Source organism: Ascaphus truei, chromosome 1, assembly GCF_040206685.1.
Source record: "Ascaphus truei isolate aAscTru1 chromosome 1, aAscTru1.hap1, whole genome shotgun sequence".
NCBI lineage: Eukaryota > Metazoa > Chordata > Amphibia > Anura > Ascaphidae > Ascaphus > Ascaphus truei.
The window spans coordinates 42,579,048-42,601,738 of NC_134483.1; the positions used below are offsets into that span (position 1 = coordinate 42,579,048).

The following is a 22,691-nucleotide window of genomic DNA, read 5'->3' on the forward strand; positions in this document are numbered from 1 at the left end:
TTGGGGGGGCAGTGGACAAGGAGGGTGGGGGGCAGTGGACAGGAGAGGGGGGGAGGTGGACAGGAGGGGGGGGAGGTAGACAGGAGGGGGGGGGGAGGTTAGACAGGAGGGGGGGGGCGGTAGACAGGAGGGGGGGGCATTGGACAGGAGGGGGGGGCATTGGACAGGAGGGGGGCATTGGATAGGAGGGGGGGGGGCAGTGGACAGGAGGGAGGGGGGCAGTGGACAGGAGGGAGGGGCAGTGGACAGGGGAGGGGGCAGTGGACAGGAGGGGGGAGGGCAGTGGACAGAGGGGGGGGGGCAGTGGACAGGAGGGGGGGAGGCAGTGGACAGGAGGGGGGGAGGCATGAGTGGACAGGAGGGGGGGAGGCAGAGTGGACAGGAGGGGGGGGAGGCAGTGGACAGGAGGGGGGGAGGCAGTGGACAGGACGGGGGGGGGCAGTGGACAGGAGTGGGGGGGGGCAGTGGACAGGAGGGGGGAGGGCAGTGGACAGGAGGGGGGGGGGGGCAGTGACAGAGGGGGGGGGCAGTGGACAGGAAGGGGGGGGGGGGGTGGCAGTGGACAGGAGGGGGGTGGGCAGTGGACAGGAGGAGGGTGGGGTCGGGCAGTGGACAGGAGGGGGGGGGGGCAGTGGACAGGAGGGGGGGGGGCAGTGGACAGGAGGGGGGGGGGGCAGTGGACAGGAGGGGGGGGGGGCAGTGGACAGGAGGGTGGGGGGGCAGTGGACAGGAGGGTGGGGTGGGGCAGTGGACAGGAGGGGGGGGGCAGTGGACAGGAGGGGGGGGCAGTGGAAGGAGGGGGGGGGGTGCAGTGGACAGGAGGGGGGGGGCAGTGGACAGGAGGGGGGGGGGCAGTGGACAGGAGGGGGGGGGCAGTGGACAGGAGGGGGGGGGCAGTGGACAGGAGGGGGGGGGGCAGTGGACAGGAGGGGGGGGCAGTGGACAGGAGGGGGGGGGGGCAGTGGACAGGAGGGGGGGGGGCAGTGGACAGGAGGGGGGGGGGGCAGTGGACAGCGAGGGGGGGGGCAGTGGACAGGAGGGGGGGGGGGGCAGTGGACAGGAGGGGGGGGGCAGTGGACAGGAGGGGGGGGGCAGTGACAGGAGGGGGGGGGCAGTGGACAGGAGGGGGGGGGCAGTGGACAGGAGGGGGTGGGGGCAGTGGACAGGAGGGGGGGGGCAGTGGACAGGAGGGGGGGGGGGCAGTGGACAGGAGGGGGGGGGCAGTGGACAGGAGGGGGGGGGCAGTGGACAGGAGGGGTGGGGGCAGTGGACAGGAGGGGGGGGCAGTGGACAGAGGGGAGGGGCAGTGGACAGGAGGGGGGGGGCAGTGGACAGGATGGGGGGGGGCAGTGGACAGGAGGGGGGGGGCAGTGGACAGGAGGGGGGGGGCAGTGGACAGGAGGGGGGGGGCAGTGGACAGAGAGGGGGGGGCAGTGGACAGGAGGGGGGGGGGCAGTGGACAGGAGGGGGGGGGGCAGTGGACAGTGGAGGGGGGGGCAGTGGACAGGAGGGGGGGGGGGGCAGTGGACAGGAGGGGGGGCAGTGGACAGGAGGGGGGGCAGTGGACAGGAGGGGGGGGGAGGTGAATAGTGAAACACACACACACACACACACACACACACACACACACACACACACGTGTGTCTCAGTTGATGCGCCCTTTCTCAGTTCCGCTTTGGCGCCGGAGGTGGGGGAGCGACACCTACCTGTACTTCCGGGCGCCGCCATCGTCTGACTCGGCGCCGCGAGGGGAGGAAGGGGGTCCGCCATCTTACGCGCCGCGAGGGAGGAAGGGTGTCTTTCCAGGCGCCGCCATCTTAGGCGCTGCGTGGCAGCTGCCTGTTCCCCCGCCGGGGAGGGGGAGAGGAGATTTGGACCGGGGAGGTGGAGAAGTGATTTGGACCGGGGAAGGGGAGAAGTGATTTGGACCGGGGAGGGGGGAGAGGTGATTTGGAGCGGGGAGAGAGGTGATGCCGCTGGGGAGGGGGGAGAGGGGAGAGGTGATGCCGCTGGGGAGGGGGAAATGTGGATTTGGAGCCGGGAGGGGGGAGAGGTGATTTGGAGCGGGGAGGGGTGATTTGGAGCGGGGAGGGGTGATTTGGAGCGGGGAGGGGGAGAGGTGATGCCGCTGGGGAGGGGGGAGAGGTGATGCCGCTGGGGAGGGGGGAGAGGTGATGCCCGCTGGGAGGGGGAAATGTGATTTGGAGCCGGGAGGGGGGAGAGGTGATTTGGAGCGGGGAGTTGGAGAGGTGATGCCGCTGGGGAGGGGGGAGAGGTGATGCCGCTGGGGAGGGGGGAGAGGTGATGCCGCTGGGGAGGGGGGAGAGGTGATGCCGCTGGGGAGGGGGGAGAGGTGATGCCGCTGGGGAGGAGGAGAGGTGATTTGGAGAGAGAGAGAGAGGTGTGTGGGGGTGTGGGGGTGTGTGGCAGTTGCAGTTGGGTGACGTCACACACAGCATTCTGATTGGCGAGAGGCTGAGGACCAATCAGATTCACCGCAGAGAGCACTAACCTCACTAACCATTCGATTTTATATATTAAGATGGGGACATAGTATACGACTCGGCACCCCAAACTCACCTCAGCAAACTTGATACCCTCTACAACTCAATATGCCGCTTTGTCCTCCAATGTAATTACAACACACATCACTGCGAAATGCTCAAAGAACTAGATTGGTCATTACTTGAATCTAGGCGCAAAGTTCACCTCTCCTGTCTTGCCTTCAAATATTTTCTGGGCACGCTCCCCATCTATCTGAACAACTTTTCACCCCTACCACATGCAGCACTTATCTGAGATCAGACTCCAAAAGACTGTTCATGGTTCCAAGGTTCAACTGCTCCTCCTCATACCGTGCACCCCAAAACTGGAACAACCTACCGGAGACTCTCACTGCCACCACCAGTCTAAGCTCTTTCAAAACTAAAGCGGTCTCACATTTTAATCTGGTCTGTAACCGTTATATACGCCTATAATATAATATATTATCTTTAACTGTGCATACAATCTCTTGTATATAATGTACTGTATAACCCTTTTCACTCATAACTATGTATTTGTAACTATGTATTTGTCATTATAACTCTGTGCCCAAGACATACAGGCATACCCCGCATTAACATACGCAATGGGACCGGAGCATGTATGTAAAGCGAAAATGTACTTAAAGTGAAGCACTACCTTTTCCCACTTATCGATGCATGTACTGTACTGCAATCGTCATATACGTGCATAACTGATGTAAATAACGCATGTGTAACAGGCTCTATAGTCTCCCCGCTTGCGCACAGCTTCGGTACAGGTAGGGAGCCAATATTGCTGTTCAGGACGTGCTGACAGGCACATGCGTGAGCTGCCATTTGCCTATTGAGCGATATGTACTTACTCGCGAGTGTACTTAAAGTGAGTGTCCTTAAACCGGGATATGCCTGTACTTGAAAACGAGAGTTAACTCTCAATGTATTACTTCCTGGTAAAAGATTTTATACATAAATATGTACATATATCCACGGTTGTCCAAAAATATGTAGAAATGTCACTATTGTGTCACAATATTTCTGGATCCATATCCGCCAGTAACATTTAGTTGCAGGTTACACTACCCTTTTATTACCAAACAGAAATATGTACAGTATACATAGATGTTGATGCACATACATTTTCATGCCCTGCATTACATTTGGTGTAGAAAGGTTCAGGGAAAGAAACAGTCATTCAAAAGGTTTTGTGCACCTTCTGAAACACAGTTGTTTTGCTGCATTAAGGAATAATAAGCCAGGTTTTGCATTGCTATTACAATTCCTTATAATTGAAACCCTGCTCAACCTCAAGCTTCTGGGACACCCTTCAATTCTTCCTCCTACAAGTGCCCAGACATTTATTGTATTGTATTGTATGTCTTTATTTATATAGCGCCATTAATGTACATAGCGCTTCACAGTAGTAATACATGTGGTAATCGAATAAATAACAGATAATATAAATAACAGATCATGGGAATAAGTGCTTTAGACATAAACATAACATTAAGGAAGAGGAGTCCTTGCCCCGAGAAGCTTACAATCTAATTGATTTATGGGAGAAACTATAAGAAATAAGTATTTTACACACACAAAACAAACAACTCAAGCCTACATTAAACATGGGAATCTTTGTATTAGTACTCAAGTCCACAGATGGAAACATACGCACCTTGTACTGTATACAGTTATGACATTGTTTAAAACAACCCAATTTTAATTATGTACCATTTTATTTTCAGTCTTCCTTGTTATATAAAAAACAAAAACATCAGAAGGAAGTCTGCCCCAGTCATGTGAAACATCCAGACTCTGCAGACGAGGCAGAGCATCCATCTCCAGTGGCTCATCACATTTCAAATACACTATTCCAATATTGGGGTTTGCCACGTACCTAATCAATAAAGCCCATGGTATTTAAGACTTTAACCCGAGTTGTACTAATCTATTATTAGCAGGGATGTAGAAAATGAGCCAAGAGCCTGCTCTCTGCGAAAGCTCCAAAGGAACATTTGACTTTTCTTCCCTTCTGTTTTCTAAACAACTGGCAGGTCGTTGATAGAAAACAATTCAATATCTAGTACACTAGCAACTGCTTTCCAATTCACTGTGAAACATCAATTATCTTCATCAAACAACAGTATCTCATCTCAGTCCATTATCAAGATGGACTCTTATTTTTGCTGGACTGCAGCCCTATTTGTGTATCAAGCCTTGCCACAGTGACTGAGCGTGAGTGAAAGGCTGTGAAGTAATCAATAAAAATCATCAAATTGTGGCCAACAAGTTGTGAGTATGGAAGTTTTTGATGAAACCTCAACTTTTCTTCACAAGTGCCAAGAAAAAAAAAAAAGTGTAACCTTTGCAGTTTCCTTTAGCGAACGACTGAAAATGTTCATATTTCTGCAAAGTTGCACAATGGTTAATAGCAGATGATAGAGGTGCCATTAACTTGTTCAATGCTGAATTTCCATGTTACAGAACAGAAAAGCTTAAAGAGTGAAAAGTCACCAACATAAAAAAAAAAAAGCCACATACTGGAATAGGGCAACCCACTAAATATAACTATCAGTAATATTTCCTGCAGTTATAAATAGGACTATCCAAAACTCTGTAGCATGTATTTATATGGATAATAAAGACCAAGCTATGGATCTTTGCTGTGATGTGTGCTCTTTTTAAAGCCACTTACCCCACAAATTCACATTTTATAAATCAGGCAATAGAATCCAAATGATCTGGTAAAGTCAAAGAGGTGAGAAAAGATGTTCTAATAAAATTAATAAGCAGGAAATTAACTAAGAGCCATCAAAAGCTCGGGTGTTTTTGTTAAGGATGTTGCATTAAACAGCTCGTTCAGCCAAAAATGGAAGAACAGATCAAGCAACAACCAAATATTACTGCTTGGTCATTTTGGACTTAATAGCTTGAAGTTGTTGGCTGTGCATCATACAGCTGGAAAGACATTGCATACTAGTAGCCATCATGCTACAGAGGGGTAAAATTTGACAAATACCATCTTCTAGATAAGGGGTGCGCAAACTTTTCAGTCAGCGCTCCCAGTCTGCTCACGCCCCCCCCCCCCACCTGTTCTCCGGCGTCACGACATCGTGCGACGTGGCAACGCGACGTCATGTGACCCCATATCGACGTGTCACCAGAAACCGCCGGAGACCAGGTAAGTGAGTTAAAGAGGCCTCGCACGCTCTCCCCCCGGCATTCAAATGAATTCTGACTGAGCCACCTGTGCTGAAGCAGGTTCCTCCCTGAAGAAGCGTGTCTCTGACACGCGAAAAGTGCGTCGGATTAAGATGACATAATTACGCTGACGTCGACTATTGAGGTGGGAACATAGGAGCAATATAACGGGTTCTATAGCGGTTATCATTTTCTCTCTATGGCTGTTTACTAAATAACAACCTGGTATTCACACCGAGTACACTGATATGTCCTATTATTTTCACTAAAGCACCAATAGTGATTTGTATAGCGCCTGCTACATAAGGCCAGGTCCATAATGCCTTCGCCCATGCGGAGGCGTGTGTGGCCGTGACGTCACCCGCTTCAAGCGGGTGCGTTTTTTTGCCATGGTAAGAGCCATCCGTGGGCAGGTCTAGGGGCGTCCCAGTGACATCACGGAGCTGGTTCACCCTCATTGGGCGAACCGCACACATGACCTGTCTGTCACGCTGAGAAATCAGTTTTACTGATGTCTTACGCAACGTGCGCTCCCACCTGCTTCCGTGTGGATGCGCCAGCACATCGCATGGACGCGAACATTAAGGCAGTCTGTTTGCTCAGCGTGCAGATGCCTCCGCACGGTCTGCAGTACCATGGCCCCAGCCTAAGTACAGCAACTGAAAGATATATAATACATGGAGTCTAGGGAGACTACCTACACAGCTGACACCATACCTCCTACTTACGGTCATAAGCAACCCTACCGGTGGTCAGGAGAACCCGTCAATCACGAGCACCGTCTCAGTTTCCCGACACCATCTCAACTCGGCAGCCATTTGGATTCGTTCCCCTCCGGTCTCTTTGCCAAAGTTTGGTGTTGCTTGCTTGCTCCAGTAATGAGTCTTACACAGACTTTCCTCTTGTCACTCGATAGACGTCACTCGACCCGCGTCATCGAGTGATCGTCAGATGTATTCGGGAACGGAGTAGGTAAAAGATAGAGTCCTGCTTTCTCCAACCGCTTACAAACGCGCTCACATATGAATAGAGGTATATACCCCTTAAAAACACAGATCACACACGTTTCGTTACAGAACTTCGTCAGGGTTATAAGTGCAAGTGATCCAACCCTACAATTACATACCATACAGGGCTCCATGATTGGCCCAAACTGGGGGGTAGTCTCCACCCATCACGGAGCTACGCAATGGTGTAGCTAATCACTTAATCACAATATAGCAAATGCTAATACACAATACAAAATCTAGAGAAATACGACATATTATATTGATTTAATAAAATACATTTTGACTACATTTTAATAGATAATTCTAAAACCACAATGGGATATATAACATCCGCACTTTCAATATATTTTTTAATTATATTTATAAAGGTATCATATTTATATTTTAAACATTTTTTAGGATTTTTGGCCAGTTATCCTATCCTAGTTTTTGAGACAAGTTTGTTTATAGTCTATTTTAAGTATCTTTTTAAACTCTGTATAAATATTCCAGTGTTTTTGTTAATCATCTTCAAGTTTCCTCTTATTAACTTTAAAAATACTTGTTTACCAATTTAGAGGATTGTACCAACACTGTTTTTATTTAATTTCAGTGCGGATGTTATCCCATTGTGGTTTTAGAATGATCTATTATTAAAATGTAGTAAAAATGTAGTTTGGGCCAATTATGGAGCCCCGTATGGTATATAATTGTAGGGTTGGATCACTTGCACTTACATCCCTGACGAAGTTCTGTAATGAAACGTGTGTGATCTGTGTTTTTAAGGGGTATATACCTCTATTCATATGTGAGCGCGTTTGTAAGCGGTGGAGACAGCAGGACTCTATCTTTTACCTACTCCGTTCCCGAATACATCTGACGGGTCACTCGATGACGCGGGTTGAGTGACGTCTATTGGACGACAAGAGGAAAGTCTGTGTAAGACTCATTACTGGAGCAAGCAAGCAACACCAAACTTTGGCAAAGAGACCGGAGGGGAACGAATCCAAATGGCTGCCGAGTTGAGATGGTGTCGGGAAACTGAGACGGTGCTCGTGATTGACGGGTTCTCCTGACCACCGGTAGATGCTGGATGTTGCTGTAGTTTGGAGGAGAAATCTATGTGAACGCTGACTCCAGTTGGTAACATGCCAAAATTCATGTATTGCCTGTAACATCATTCTTTTGTATGTGCATTTATCACCACGTTCACTTTATTTCGATATATTTTAAATTGATTGCAGTATGAGTTGTGCCTTGAATCCTACGAACACTGATGCCAATGATATGTATTGTACTATCTTGGGAGCAAAGTACATCTATTACTCTATTTAGGAGGGGCATATTCGTGTGAGAATATATTTGATTTTTAATATCTATGGTCTGTTGTCCCACGAGATTTCTCCCAGGTAAAAGAGGGTATTAACCCTCTACAGGCAGCCCTAAGCCGCCTCAACCAAGGAGGATTTCTTTTAGATTATTTTAACAATCACAAAATGTATATATGATCACCTGCGTCGTTATTTTTCTAATAAGATTAAAACGTCATTATTTTTTACAATTGGTATCTCATCCCATATTCTGTGGAGCATCTTCTGCTGGCTAGCAATTATCTAGCCTTAGGATATTTAGATCCTTTTGATTCACTGTAGTCTTGATATACATGAATACATTGAGTGCAATTCTGGAGATCTGGTGTGACACCATTGTCATGCAATTTTGTTTTCATACTGAAGCAGGGATATCCTGAAAACCTGACTTGTTTGGTGGCCCTTGAGGACTGGAGTTGGCCACCCGATATAGGGAATGTTCATTACCAAATGTAGCCAAAAGTCTTGTGACGTTTGACTAGACCACAAACTGAACACCCCCTACTAGTAGAGGCCCAGAACAGTCCCAGGGCTTGATTTGAGGCTGGGGTCCCCAACCTTGAGTGTTCAGGAGATAGTGGCGGGCACCAACCAATTTACCCCACAATCCTCCCCACACAGCACATCACCCCACAATCCCCTCTCCCTTAACACCACAATCCCCCCAAACCACAATACCCCACAATCCCCTCCCCCCACAGCATAATACCTCACAACACCTCCTACAGCACAGCACACTTTTCCTTGTGGTGGATGCCTCCAGTGTCATGCGCGGATGTGGAAGTTGGGCGGACCCAACTTCAGGCGCTAACTAGCGGAAAGAGGCACAGCACAGAGGACCATTAGGGGAGTAACGCAGCTGCTGGGCCCGGACAATTGTCCCAGCTCTCCCTGCTGTCGGTGGCCCTGGTCGTGGGCACTCACAAAAGGCTTGGCAGGCGGCATTGTGCCCGTGGGCAACGTGTTAACGACCAATGTTGTAAGGTTTCATACCATGAAAAATTACAGTAGGAATCATTGCAAGTGAGTAGCGAAGTAAGAAAGCAATAATTTATCTCCAACACTGTTTGAGCAGTTAATTCATAAAATTACATCTTGGGATAGGACTCCTGGAGATGAAGTCATGAAACTGGATGTAGAAACCTCCATAAGGCAGAACTGATGGGCAGTAATCAGTATATTTGAAGAGTGAATAGTCCCATCTTGAAATGAGTAACTTTGTTAAATATTTTGCCAACTATAGGGACTGTACATTGTCAAAATCATTATTAGTTGCCATCTAGGAGGTGTTTAATATTTGTGATATCAAATAAAGCCTTGGTTGGTCTGTACTGATCTATTCTCAAACAATGTTGCTATCACATCATAATCATTGAACCTGTTTTAGTTCGTGTCACGCTTCTGATACACGGATAAAATAAAGTACATGGAGACCAAATACGAAGTTAACATGGCTGTTAGGTTCTTCCCACTCGTCTGTATGGAAAACAGCGTTGTGCTGTCTGGTGCGGTGAAGCAAGTTAGAATAAAAACCACAGATGTTGCCATGTTAAAATTGTACTACGGGCTTTGGGCCTTTTTAAATAGAATAAAAAACAGCTACAAAAATAGGTTGGTAACAGGCTTTAAAGACATTCACATTAAGTTCACTTTCAAGTTAGGTCATTTCTGTCCCACGCTTCTGCACTCAGTCGGTACCACTTGCAGGACCTGACACCTTTATCATGCCTCACACTTTTGTTTACAGTTTACTCTATCCTGTGCTAAGCAGAAATACTATTCAAACCATCCTCATAACTGTCAATACTTCCTTCAGTCTTTAATTCAGAAAACAAAAACCTTAAGCATGTAATGCCTTTGCCCAACAGGCCGAGGAGTGGACTGGTGTCAATGAATGAAAGTTTTCATCATTGGTGACTTTAATTGAAAATCAAGGTTTTTCTTTATATAGCTTGAGGTATTAATTATCAAAGCTAGCAGAGAGGTGTCAGGCGTTTGGATCAGATCACTCCACAAATGTGAGGCTCGGGAGACTAAAATGATGTCCACATTGCTCACTAAAGAGTCTAGCCAAGATAAGACATTGATTCAGTTGGTCTAGAGTTGAACCTAGAGACTCACACAAAAGTGTGTAAGTAGGAAAGTTAGCTCACTCTACAATGTCCTTTTTAGATAGCATGGGTTATTGTAGACTTTACAGCAACTATTGGATTGCTATCTGCTAAGGATATTGAAATACACCTCTCTAGAGAAAGATAAAGCGTGTGTATACTTTACTGCTAAACCGGTCTAGAAGATGAGACGTTATGAGCACGTGTTTGCTTGTGTGATTCACAGACTGGATCCTGAGAGGGAGTGGTCTACGGGAATGGCATATTCTAGTATAGAAATAACAAATTGATAATCAAGGCAATCACTTTGAAATTTGTGTGATGCTAAAAAGAAGTAAATTCACATGGTAGCATGTGGATCTCGGAAGGACTATATAATGGCCTTCTGTGGGACTTAAGTTAACAAGTTATTGAGTTATTGATTGTGTATTACATCTCTGACAGTCTCAGATAGGCCTGTAATACTATGATGAGGATGTAATGTGATGTGCTCGATAATGTTTGGACATTGTGCATCTTTAAACAGTCTTTAAGAGAAACGTCCCATTTGTTTATGGGAAGTGGTCTGCATTCAGCTGAGAATAGTTCCTTCTAGAAACACGAAGGTGCGTTTCTGAGCCAACACCCTTACTCCCACAGAGACCTAGAAACATGAACACTGATGGTAGATGAGGAACACTTTAACCACCTTGTACGTTTTCCTTCCTAACCGTAAAATCTTGCAGCATAAATCCAGACCTTTTTACCAATTTAGAATTCCCTGGAGTGTACCACACCAAACACAAGGGTAAAACATACAAAAAGAGATTCAAAAGTTTCTCTGCCTGAGTTATAATGATCTTTACCAGCAGACAGAGGTGTTAGCTTTAAAGCAGCAGTCTCTGTTGATGGCATTTTATTTATTTTACTTACTTTAGGTGATGTCTGCTTGCCCCTTCCAATGTTTTTATTTTTGAAATACAATGCTCCATTCAGGAGATAAGTGTTCGAAATATTAAATTCATGGAGGTTAAAATGGAGCTCTCTCTAGAGCTCAGTGCAGTCTAAAGGTTAGGATGGTAACCTCAGATGCTAGAGATGAAGAAAATCATTATTTTGAACATAAACAAAATAGATAACAAGGAGGAAGACATGCTCGGGAGGCAAGATACTCAACTATATTACTTAAAACTTATGTAGGCTCCTGGATTGCTGCTGTAAGAAATAACATCGCACTTGCACTCTTCACAATTTGCACTTTCTTATAATGTCCTGTTTTATATATAGCACTTTTATGATGCATTTATTGTTATTATTTAGAAATATACAACATTTTTGTATTGCACTCTATATTGAAACATTACATCTAGATTTGTATGTTTATGTGGATATTGGCATATACTTGGTTTATTATATATATATATATATATATATATATATATATATGAAAGAAAAAAGAAAAAAACAGGCGCATACCTAGTGCATTAAAGTATAACAATGATTTTATGGAACATTAAAAACAGACAAATGCCCACTCACAAGTATAACGGTTTTAAAATGCAGTTATGAGATAGGCCCTCATGTGCCAGTGGTAGCGTTCGAGCCAGCAATGGTTTTGCGGTACACCAGACCGGGTGAACGTCACTTCCGGTAGAAGGAGACCGCGCACGAGAGGACACCATTGCTGGCTCGAACGCTACCACTGGCACATGAGGGCCTATCTCATAACTGCATTTTAAAACCGTTATACTTGTGAGTGGGCATTTGTCTGTTTTTAATGTTCCATAAAATCATTGTTATACTTTAATGCACTAGGTGTGCGCCTGTTTTTTTCTTTTTTCTTTCATAGGTATCCTTAGGGAGTTGTGATCCCTTGCAAACGGGCTGCCTATACCTGGATGCATTCATCTGGAACAGGACTCTGTGACTTTTAAGGTTTTAAAGGTTTTTGTACCATTTTGGTACTATTATATATTTTTTCCTATACTGTATATATATATTTTTTTCTATTAATATCTTTGTCATGTATATTTTGTATTAAAATCATTATTGTTATTATATGTTTAATCTTAAAGCTACATAGGGTCTTTTTTATATGTTCCTACCTTAGCCACCCCATAGGTTGTATTAACACAGTTGGCTACATACTCACGGTTAGGCAGGTTATTCCATTAGGCGCTCCTTTATTATTTCTGTTTTGTTTTGTTATATATATATATATATATATATATATATATATATATATATATATATATATATATATACATACACACACACATATACATACACACACACATTATATATATATATATATATATATATATATATATATATATATATATATATATATATATATATAAATAAATAAATAAAAGACGGGTCCTTTTAGGTTGTTGCTGAAGCCGGGCGCAGGAGCCCCGGCCAGGTATTTCTACAAGTGCACCAACTGTACCCTACATACCGGTTTCCTTATAGGCGCTGATCACGCCTAGTGGGTGGGTTGCTGGACTATTGGGACACTTGGGTATAGGTGTAAGGGTATAGCCCAATTAGGGGCAAGGTTATAGCTGCCAGCTAGTGGCAGGGGGTGACACGGCTGTGTTGCTATTGTGTTGATGTGATGTGATGTTATTGTTTTGCCCATATAGTAAACAGTTACATATATATACTGCATTGTATATGTTTCCTATTTGTGGGTCCTGTGTCAGGGGTCATTCTATACACCTGGAATCCCTGCACAGGTGCAGGCGCTGTAAGCATACGTTCCAGGATACACCCCAGTCTCTCAGTGGCGGAGATTCAGGCCTCCTGTGAGCCTAACAGGTATTGCACCACACTGTAACATATATAGATTTCCCCATAAGGTCCCTATCTGCGATGGGGGGGGGGGGGGGGAATAACCGTTACATATGTATATAAAGAGACACAGGTATATGAAGGGTTAATAAACCCATTTAAATATGAGGCTTAGGCACCAGGACAAGGACCTCCTGGCAAAGTGTCCAATGCAAAACGCATCGGAGTTCAACTCGACGCACGTGTTCTACGTTTGGGTTCCTAACGTCGGCCGTGACATCTACCCACCTGTCGCACACTGTGCAAATATGTTTATGTACGTCACATTTAGGAATATAATTTGAAGTTTTCTTTGATCGGTTTGCTTTGCATTATCAGGCTCTGGGTTTGTTTTCTATGAATGCTCAGACTATGTGGACTTTAATTGGAATTTGGAGGTTGCCTGAAGGGTCCTTGAAGAGCGGCCAAAATACCAAATACCAACTCAATTGGATTACTACATTGGAGATAAACTTTTCAAGTACAACTTTTTGTATGCTTATACATTTGGGACGGTTTTACTTGGGAGAACATTCACGGAGCGTTCGAGATGCTTTTTCTATGGAGAGATCTGCACAGGATCATAAATATCAGACAAAAGAAGTCTATTAACTGCACATACCTAAATCATATCCCCACAAGGAAGTAAAATGTTGCTGAACTACTCAGTTTTGACAAATGATCATTTATTTTGTTGGTCTTATTTTAGAGGAGCATATTAAGTGCCAAGTTCTTTAGTTCATTACTTTATAAAGAGGCTACATGAGTCAAGGTGTCAACTCATAACAATGGAAATGGTACAGAGCGCTACACAAGAGACCCTTAAACTGTATAATGAAGACCCCTGATACATACGATTTAACAACCAAACCAAACAGAATGCTCACTTGACAGTAAAACTGCACCAAAAGAGTCAGACCTGCCAAAATAAAGGAGACACTGAAAATTGCTACAGCACTCAAGGTTGCAAACAATAAATGTTCTCCAGGAATGTTTCAGTTGTTCGCAGGCTATACAAGTTTGCTCCCCGAGAAGAGTAGCAATAACATAGTATGTTTTATTATGAGTGTCATGGAGACAGTGTGAAAAATCAAGAGCCACAGGCAGTAAGCTTCAACGGGTCAATAATGCTCACAGAGACATTGTGTAGAGATAATCAACAACAAGGCCCTAGGTTCTCTATGCACTGCAAACAGCTGAAGGGCAAATCAATACAGCCATGGGAAGGACACTACCATGTTCCACTTCCCACAATACACTATTATGACTGAAGGAAAGCATTGAAAATTGAATAAATGTTACAGTTTCCAAGCACCTGTATTTCAACTGTAAAATACTACACCATTTGAAAGTATTCTTTTCAGAATTCACAAGGCAACAAACACATTGCGTTTCGAGAACAAATATTTGTTATGGGAGTGTTAGAATATACGTAACTTCTCAAAAAAAGGCTCCTCTTTCATGCAATTGTAGCATCAGAAGTTCAGCTCCTATTGCTAACAGGCTTCATTCCACAACTGCTGCTGGTATCTCGCTGCAATTCAAAACTCCTCAAATGATTAATTGGCTGCATCAAAATACAGTATAAGGATCAACAATCAGGCAACCAATAAGTAGTTGATATATTTACATGGTTTGTTCTGACCGGGTCTATGATACCACACCCAGATTGGTGAAACCCCAAACCAGAAACTTGCGCCCATAATAAAATGTAATTAATAAAGTGGAAATGTGGTTGCTGACCACCAATCTCTGGCAAAGAGATCAATAAACATCCTCATGTTGGTCTTGCATTGCTTAACAGAAGGTAATTCAGGTTCAAAAGATGGTCTGCAAATGCGGCATTATAGTTCAATCTGTCTTTCTTTAAAGGAACAATCCAACCTAACCTCAATTGTTTACAAGATTACAACCAGGGGGTCCTCTGGAGCTGAACCCCACTATGTTCAGTTCTGCAGACTCCTCAGTTTCCGAGATACTTACTGGCAACGTTACCGGTACTACTTCATAGTTTTTCAAAGGGATTTAAATGGCTATCCAATAGAAAGCCACAACCAATGTTGCTGCAGCTTCCTATTGGTCTGAGATTTGGCAGACATTTTGTTTCCCCTGATGGACATATAAAACCGGTAACTTTCACCGGTAAATATCTTGGGTACTAGGAGTCCACAGAATGGAGAATAGTCGCGTTTAGCTTGGGGGAGACCCCTCCAATTCCCAGCCTGTAAAAATAAAACAGTAAGAGGAACATATGTAGGTAGCTTGCTTTCTGCTGCATCATGCAATTTACAGACTTACTTCTACCTTAAGAAACATTATAGATACACGTTGGATAGAAATTATATGTTCATAAATTGCTAGGACAGGGAACCCTTCATCTTAAAAATCATACCCAGTAAAGGTGCATATTTCAGACAATACAAGTTGACTATGCAGAATAGCTGCTCCTATTACTGGTACTTGCTCCTTTTAATTTAACTATGGATGGCCAGCATATTATAATAAAGAAATAAAGAACACGTCTCAATTAGGTGTTTTATTAAAATGCCCCCTTTCTTAATCTGAATTATAATCTTGTAGTTGATAACTAAGATTGTTTCGTGATCATACAGTGTTTTACATGCGCTCATAATCAACCATATGAATATCATTTAACTACAAGAACGGAGAGTCTGTGAATTTGTGAAATGAAGACCTAAAATATTTTTTAAGAGCCATATTCCATTCTTTACAACTGAAGCAACAAATGCATATGACGTATTGCATAAACTATGTTTGTAAATCAGTAGCTATACAATCTATTTTACAATAGACCTTCCTTTTGCTTATCACATATATACTAATCAAGTAATAGTGTCTAGGTGTGAATTCCAAACGCAACGTATTAACTGTTAAAATGCTCAGAGAATAATTTGAAACAAAATAATTTGTAGTTTACAATCTGGATTTGTTCGATAGAAGCAGTTAGTCCAAGTATGCAATATACATGATACATGGATGTAACCTATTCTGAATCCCTGCACATTTTTTGTGCTGGGGTGATTTTTTAAAAATTTGTTTTGCAAATAAATCCATTTTCTTAAGGACTGTAAATTCTAAAGCCATTAGGGCACTTCTGTGTACCAATATTTCTGAATGCTTTGAGAATTCTTTCTTGACAGATCCTACAGTGCTCCTGCTGGGAAATACTGGGACTGTAGCAGCTATTGTCTCTTCCAGCTCTTAGTTCTTTTAATTACCATTGCTTGATCAAGAGTAACTGTATTGATTGCTGCAGGCCTGGATTCAGAAGTCTGCTGTGACAGGGCACTGTGAATGGGGCAGAATACCATATTCCAGAACACAAACCGCTTTTAACATATTCTTGTTTCCTTTCCTTATATCATGCCACTATTACATGGTACGTGATCACCACGTAGGAATTGTTAACCAGCGATTATACCTTTCAATTTACATTCTTAACCAAAAAAAAAACACTGATTGAGGGAATTGAACTATTTTTCCAATTTGCAACAGTTACAGTATTGGTAAGATTAGCAATATTTGGACATTTTTGAACCTCAAACACATAATGCTTTAAAGGATGAAAACAATTTGCTTTGTTTTTTTCAATATTTCTCATAGTTTTATAGTGTAGTGATATTTATTTCCCTATCTTCTCGTAAAATGTACATTTTGTTTTAAAACGTTTGTATCTTTAATTCTTAGAAATGTATTTCCTGAAATCCAGTTACTTACTTTTAAAGATTTTTTTTTTTATCATTTGACTTACCTTAGTTGTTTGTTTATATTATATTTTCAATATAGTTGATTTTGAGACTTCTTTGCATTATTATGGCTCAAAAGTAATGTCGATGTGTGTACCGTTTTACGTAATTGTTTTTTATTGGTCTCTTAATATTCTAAAAAAAAAAAAAAAAATAGCATTTTTCTAAACAAAAAGTAAACTGCAGTATAAACGAACTGACCACCACATTAAATTGATGTGGCTAGGGTTGCGGTCTATAAAAAAAAAAAAGTAAAGACGGAGACACAAAAAACAAATTGCATCTCAGACAAATACCATTATAATATGTTTTAATAGCGTCCCCATTTATGCTGTAATATCAAGTTTCTCTCCCTTCCCCCCAGTCTCTCTCCCCCCTCCCCCAATGTCTCACTCCCACTCCCCCATTGTCACTCTTCCCTCTCTTCAGTCTCTTTATATCTCTCTCCCCCTAATCTCTTTATCACTCCCCCTCCCCAGTGTCCTCCCCCTGCTATAGAAATCAAATGATGCTCAGTATATTAAAACTAATTAGAAATGGCATTAAGAGATGCATTTTAAAATAAAATAAAACATAGTGAGTATTATCTAATACTACAGAACTGAAAAAAATGTAGGATATTGCCGGTACAGTCACTTACAAACAGGACTGTCCCGCCTAAACCAAAATATCTGGTCACCCTATTATTGTGCTTGTTTGTTGCATGTTGCAAGAATGGAGGTAAAACCCCACTAGTTTTTACAGCACATGTTTTATGGCTTTCCTGCTACAAAACAGTAAAGTGCATGAAAGTTATATCACCCTAACACCTTTCTACCTGCGAGTATATAAAAAGGGCTTTAAAGCTGCAGTTCAAGCTATCGTTTATATATATATATACATACATATACATATATACATACAGTACATACACACAATTTTTTTTCATTCAATATGTGCATCAATACAATCTGCATACTGACAAGTTATTAGCCATGTTGCCGATCGATCCGTTTTCCTGTGATCGATTGGCAATGATTTGGCGCGGGGGTTCTTTAAATCACAGGTGCGAAAACTAAAGGGGGTGCGTGGGATTTTCTAGTTACAGAGGCCCCGCGCTCTTCTCCAAGGCATTTAAATGAAATGCCAGGGGAGGCGTGAGGCCTCTAATCTCTCTTACCTGGCAGGCACTATGTCACATGACGTTGTGACATCGTATAACACCGCCAAGTCCAGAGAGCAGGTGAGGGGGGAAGGGAAAGCAGACAGAGGGGCGCGATCAGAAATGTTTGCCCACCCCTGCTTTAAATCACTGTTAGTGCAGCAGAAGAGGACCCAAGATGCAAAGTTATGTGTGCAAGAACATGTGACCAGGCAGGCACTAGATACAATTGATGCACTGCCTGAAAGGGCAAACGGGGTGTGCCAGAACCTGTCTCAGAAGAGGAAGTGGATGTGACTTTGTAAATGGTTGCTACAGAAACAAAAATTCTTGTTAAATTAAAATACATTAAAAATGTCTGTAAAAAATGTTTTTTTTTTTTTTTAAATACGATAAGTATTTTTTCACAGTACAGAACTGATTTTTTTTCCCCTTTAAATAAAACACGTTGCTTGAACTGCAGCTTTAATTGGTTATTGGACATGGTATTATTCCAAATGCGGCCTTACCATTCATCTTTAAAGGGGCAAAAAATCTCTATTCTTCTTTTGATGATCCCCTAATTTATATACCCATGGCAGGCTTTATCCACAAACTCGTTGAGCTACTTAGGCACTTTCAGGTCATTCTATACAAGGGTTCCTTGGTATTAGGCTTTTGAAAGTATTATACACTGTAAAATGTATTTTGCGTTAAGATTTCCGTCAAACAAGTAACCCGGATGCCTACACAATTTAACCTTTATTGTCGAAACAGACCTGTTTAAAACTTAAATCACTTGTAGCTCTACTTCACCCTGCTGTTCGGGATTTATCAGAGGTTAGTGGGGATTTGTTGGGATAAAGTGTTTATTAGAGGCTCACCATACTATTTCCCATACCAATATATTTCCCATGCACAACACAAGCTCCCTTACGCAAATTAGTTGACAAAAAAGATCCTAAAGGGAGACAAGCGAGACTAATCCACATGTAGGGGGTTAAAAAATATGAGCACTTTAGGAATGTGAATCTTTATGAATAATTTATACATTGGATAAAACAAAAAAGGGTAAAATCTTAGCTTTACTAGGAGAGATGAAATTACACACAGTGAAGATTTTTTTTTCATACTCCAATTTGATTTCATTTAACTGTTCACAATTTATCAAAGTGAACATTTTTGTTTAGCGTTATTCTCCACGTATTGAAAAAAAGAACAAAAATCTTATCTCCATTACATTTTTATGACAATAAATTATTTTTAATAGGGATAAGTGAATGAATAAAAAAATATATATATATATATATATATATTCTGCACAACATGACTGGCTTCTGAAATGAAATGAAAAACAAAAAACAAAAACCACGTTCCATGTGCTCAAAATTGCTAAGAGCCAAAACTAATATATTCACAATAGAGCCCCCTAAATGTAATGTAGCATTAACCTGGGCACAGAATGTGCAAAATGGAGTGTACTTTATATTAAACAATATAAGTACTTTAGTTTGGTTCTGTACCACTTACAGTAGCAGAGGGAAAAAAGAAAAAAAAATCAAACATGGTCCAAACCTTTAAATCAATAAATTTTATTGCCTTCTGTGCATCTTCATATCAACAAAGCATGCCCCATATTAGCAGACATTTTTCTGAAGTGGTTAGGGAAGGTCAGAGGTGTTGCTAAAAAGCCTGGTTAAGTGCTGACTGCCACACATACTGTATATGTGGCTGAATATGCAATGGAAATCTTCCCTCTGGCTTTGTTTGCCCTTGCTACTGCAGTACTGTATTTTATCTCACAGATTTTTCCAAAGCCTTTAAGAATTACACTGTGCAAAAAACAACAACAACAACAACAACACAAACACTGCCTGCGGTATGTTAAGAAAAATACATGCTGCACATTCTGGTTTCCTATCTTTGTAATTCAGTTTAATTTGCAGATCTGGATCGCTGAGGATTTAGCATAAAGTCCAAATTCAACCATAAAATAAATAAATATCTGGTTTATTTTTAAGTTGTGCTAACACACGGGGCTAAACAGTATGTGCCCTCACATGACCATTTAGGAGTTCAATTATATGGTCATATTGGTCAACGACAAAAAAAGGTCACACACTACAAAGGATTTAATGTGCAGATTGGAAAACACGAGAATGAAATTTTTATGCCGTCATTTCAAAGATCGCTATGCAAAAAATCCATTCAAAGTCCAAATATACACCCAACCGGAATGGGATATTTGGTCGCGGCCGTTTCGCCAAATGGCTGCCGGATTTGGGCCGCAGTTTATCCGCCGCTGGAATCACCGCCGCCGGCAGCTTCTAAGGTAAATTGTATTACTGTTTAGGGTAGGGGGTTAATTTAAGGGGTTTTAGTGTTTAGGGTTGCGGTTAATTTAAGGGTTTTAGCGGTTAGTTTTTTTTTAGCAGTTTGGGGGTTGTCAGGTAAGGGCTCAGGGTTGGAGGTTTTAGGGTAAGGGGTTTTAGGGTAAAGGGTTTTAGGGTAAAGGGTTTTAGGGTAAAGGGATTAGGGTAAGGGGGTTTTAGGGTAAGGGGGTTTTAGGGTAAGGGGGTTTTAGGGTAAGGGGGTTTTAGGGTACAGGGTTTATGTTAGGGGGTTTCAGGGTAAGGGCTCAGGGTCTTTTTGCGTAAGGGGTTTTAGGGTAACTAATGAAAAAATATATTGTAGCTTCATTCGATCATCAACAGTTTAAAAACACGGACAAAACATAGTCCAAAAAGGAAGAAACCTCCCACGCATTTCGCACCGCGGAGTTGCAGTTTCTAGTGGCTGTGAAGCTTACTGCCACACACATTACACAGTGAGATGCATACAGCTACATTTCTCACACTCTAGAGCAGGGGTGCACAAACTGGAGGCCGCGGCACTCACACAGGCCCCGCGCTCTTCCCCACAGCATTTACATTAAATGCCAGGGAGCGTGCGAGGCCTCTGTAACTCCCTCTTACATGCTCTCCGGGAGTTTCTGTCGGGTTAAATGGCCACGCGACGTCACACAACGTCTGATGACGCCAGAGAAAAGGTAAGGGGGGTGGGGGTGGGGGTGAGAGGGGGTGTGTGGGCGAGCAGACAAAAAAGTTTGCTCACCGTGCTCTAGAGCACAGGACAGTACACTGTATTTACTATTTTCTCCAATTATGTTCACAATGTATATCTTTAGTAATTTATTTCTAAAAAAACAAACAAACACGTAACTTCTTTAAAATTATCATCATAATCGATCGCTGTTTTGTAAGGTGTATCCACATAAATATCTGTATTTTCCATCCATGTCATCAATAAATTTGCAATTAATCACTTGTATTGTGAATGCATTGACTTATCTTCAAAACATATTAAAAAAAAAAAACATTATCTGAATATTGACATACGTGTTCAGTAAAGCAGTAATTGTCTGGAATAATATGAAATTGAGGGGGACTGATAATAAAATTAAAAATGGCCTTTCGCCAATAGGAAATAGGTTAGTATATGACGATCATTCGCGGAGGCACTTACCATGATAAAAACGGGTTGTCTGTCACACTGCTAGAAGTACAGATCTTTAACAACTGCCTAGTGCATTTATACACAAATACTACTTTTTATGCATTTGCTATATACGCTTTTTTAAATGATTTGATAGTTGTGTTAAACTAGCAATTCTGCCCATTTTAATCATGATTTGTTTTTTTTTGTTTTTTTTACACTATTCAAACCAGGACTTTCTTTAGGTGCCAAACAGTTATTTTGAACTCCTGGGATCACCATTTTCCCGAGATATTTATCGGTTTAGTTGCCGGTATTGTTCCTGGATATTTAAAGATGGCAACTGTGGTCTTTCAATAGGAAGCTGTAACGTCAAACCCCCAGTGACAGCGTGGCTTCCTATTAGCCAATGGTACCTGACCAATTTGGCGCCCATTTTGACTTCACTAAAGGTAGGGAAAAAAACTGGCAGCTAAACCGGTATCTCGGGAACAAGGGTGGCCCTGCAGTTAAAAATAGTGCAGTTCGGTTATGGAGAACCCTCGTTTGAATTCTGTGCAAATAAAAGTCAATAGGTAAAGATTATTTATTTTAATGAATGGGCAACGCTGCTGTTTTACAAATAATGTATGTGTATTCGATTCTAGGATACAGGATAACCAGTCCATTGTGCTGGAGCGGCCTGCAATGACCAGATCCTTTCAGCAGCGAGGGGAGTGACAGACACTGCATTACACATTCTCCGTGTAAACGCTTAACATCGACACACCTCTTAATTTAATAGATTTACACATTTCAGTATCAGAGTACGCAAAACATAAAGCACTTTTTGCAGACTGGCAACTATTTTAATCTCTTACCAACCGTACTATGACATGCCCTCTGAACTTGTGAAAAAAGATAACACACTCTGTGTACTTTCTTCATTAAAGTATTGATCCTAATAGCATTATCCATAATGTTTCAGCAGTTCAACATGCTAACTGGTGCAAATCCTTTCAATAACGAGTACACTTTACGGGGAGGAAGTCACTTTGATTTATTTACCTGACATTTCCCAGTCCGGATGTCGTACAGGGCCACTGAGCCAGTGCGAGCCCCCACCGCTATTCTGTGACTCCGCTCACAATAGCTGACCATGTAGAACCTGATAAAACATGATAACAAAATGGTGAGAACGAACCTCATCAGTTACTTTTAAATACTATAAATAAGAAGAAAAAATACAAAAAAATGCTTTGTACTATGAACAAAAGTGCTACAGCCAAACCCCGTATTAACGTACGCAATTGGTCCAGACCATGT

General features: G+C 42.5%; 1 protein-coding gene across 1 annotated transcript in view; it reads right to left on the reverse strand.

The window, feature by feature from the left end:
• The window catches only part of WDR7 (WD repeat domain 7), a 389,063-nt gene that overhangs the window by 60,713 nt on the left and 305,659 nt on the right, over nt 1-22,691 (reverse strand). Inside the window, exon 15 of the mRNA XM_075586908.1 lies at nt 22,434-22,533. Within this exon, the coding sequence (XP_075443023.1) occupies nt 22,434-22,533 (100 nt within the window). The remainder of the gene's footprint in view (nt 1-22,433; nt 22,534-22,691) is intronic.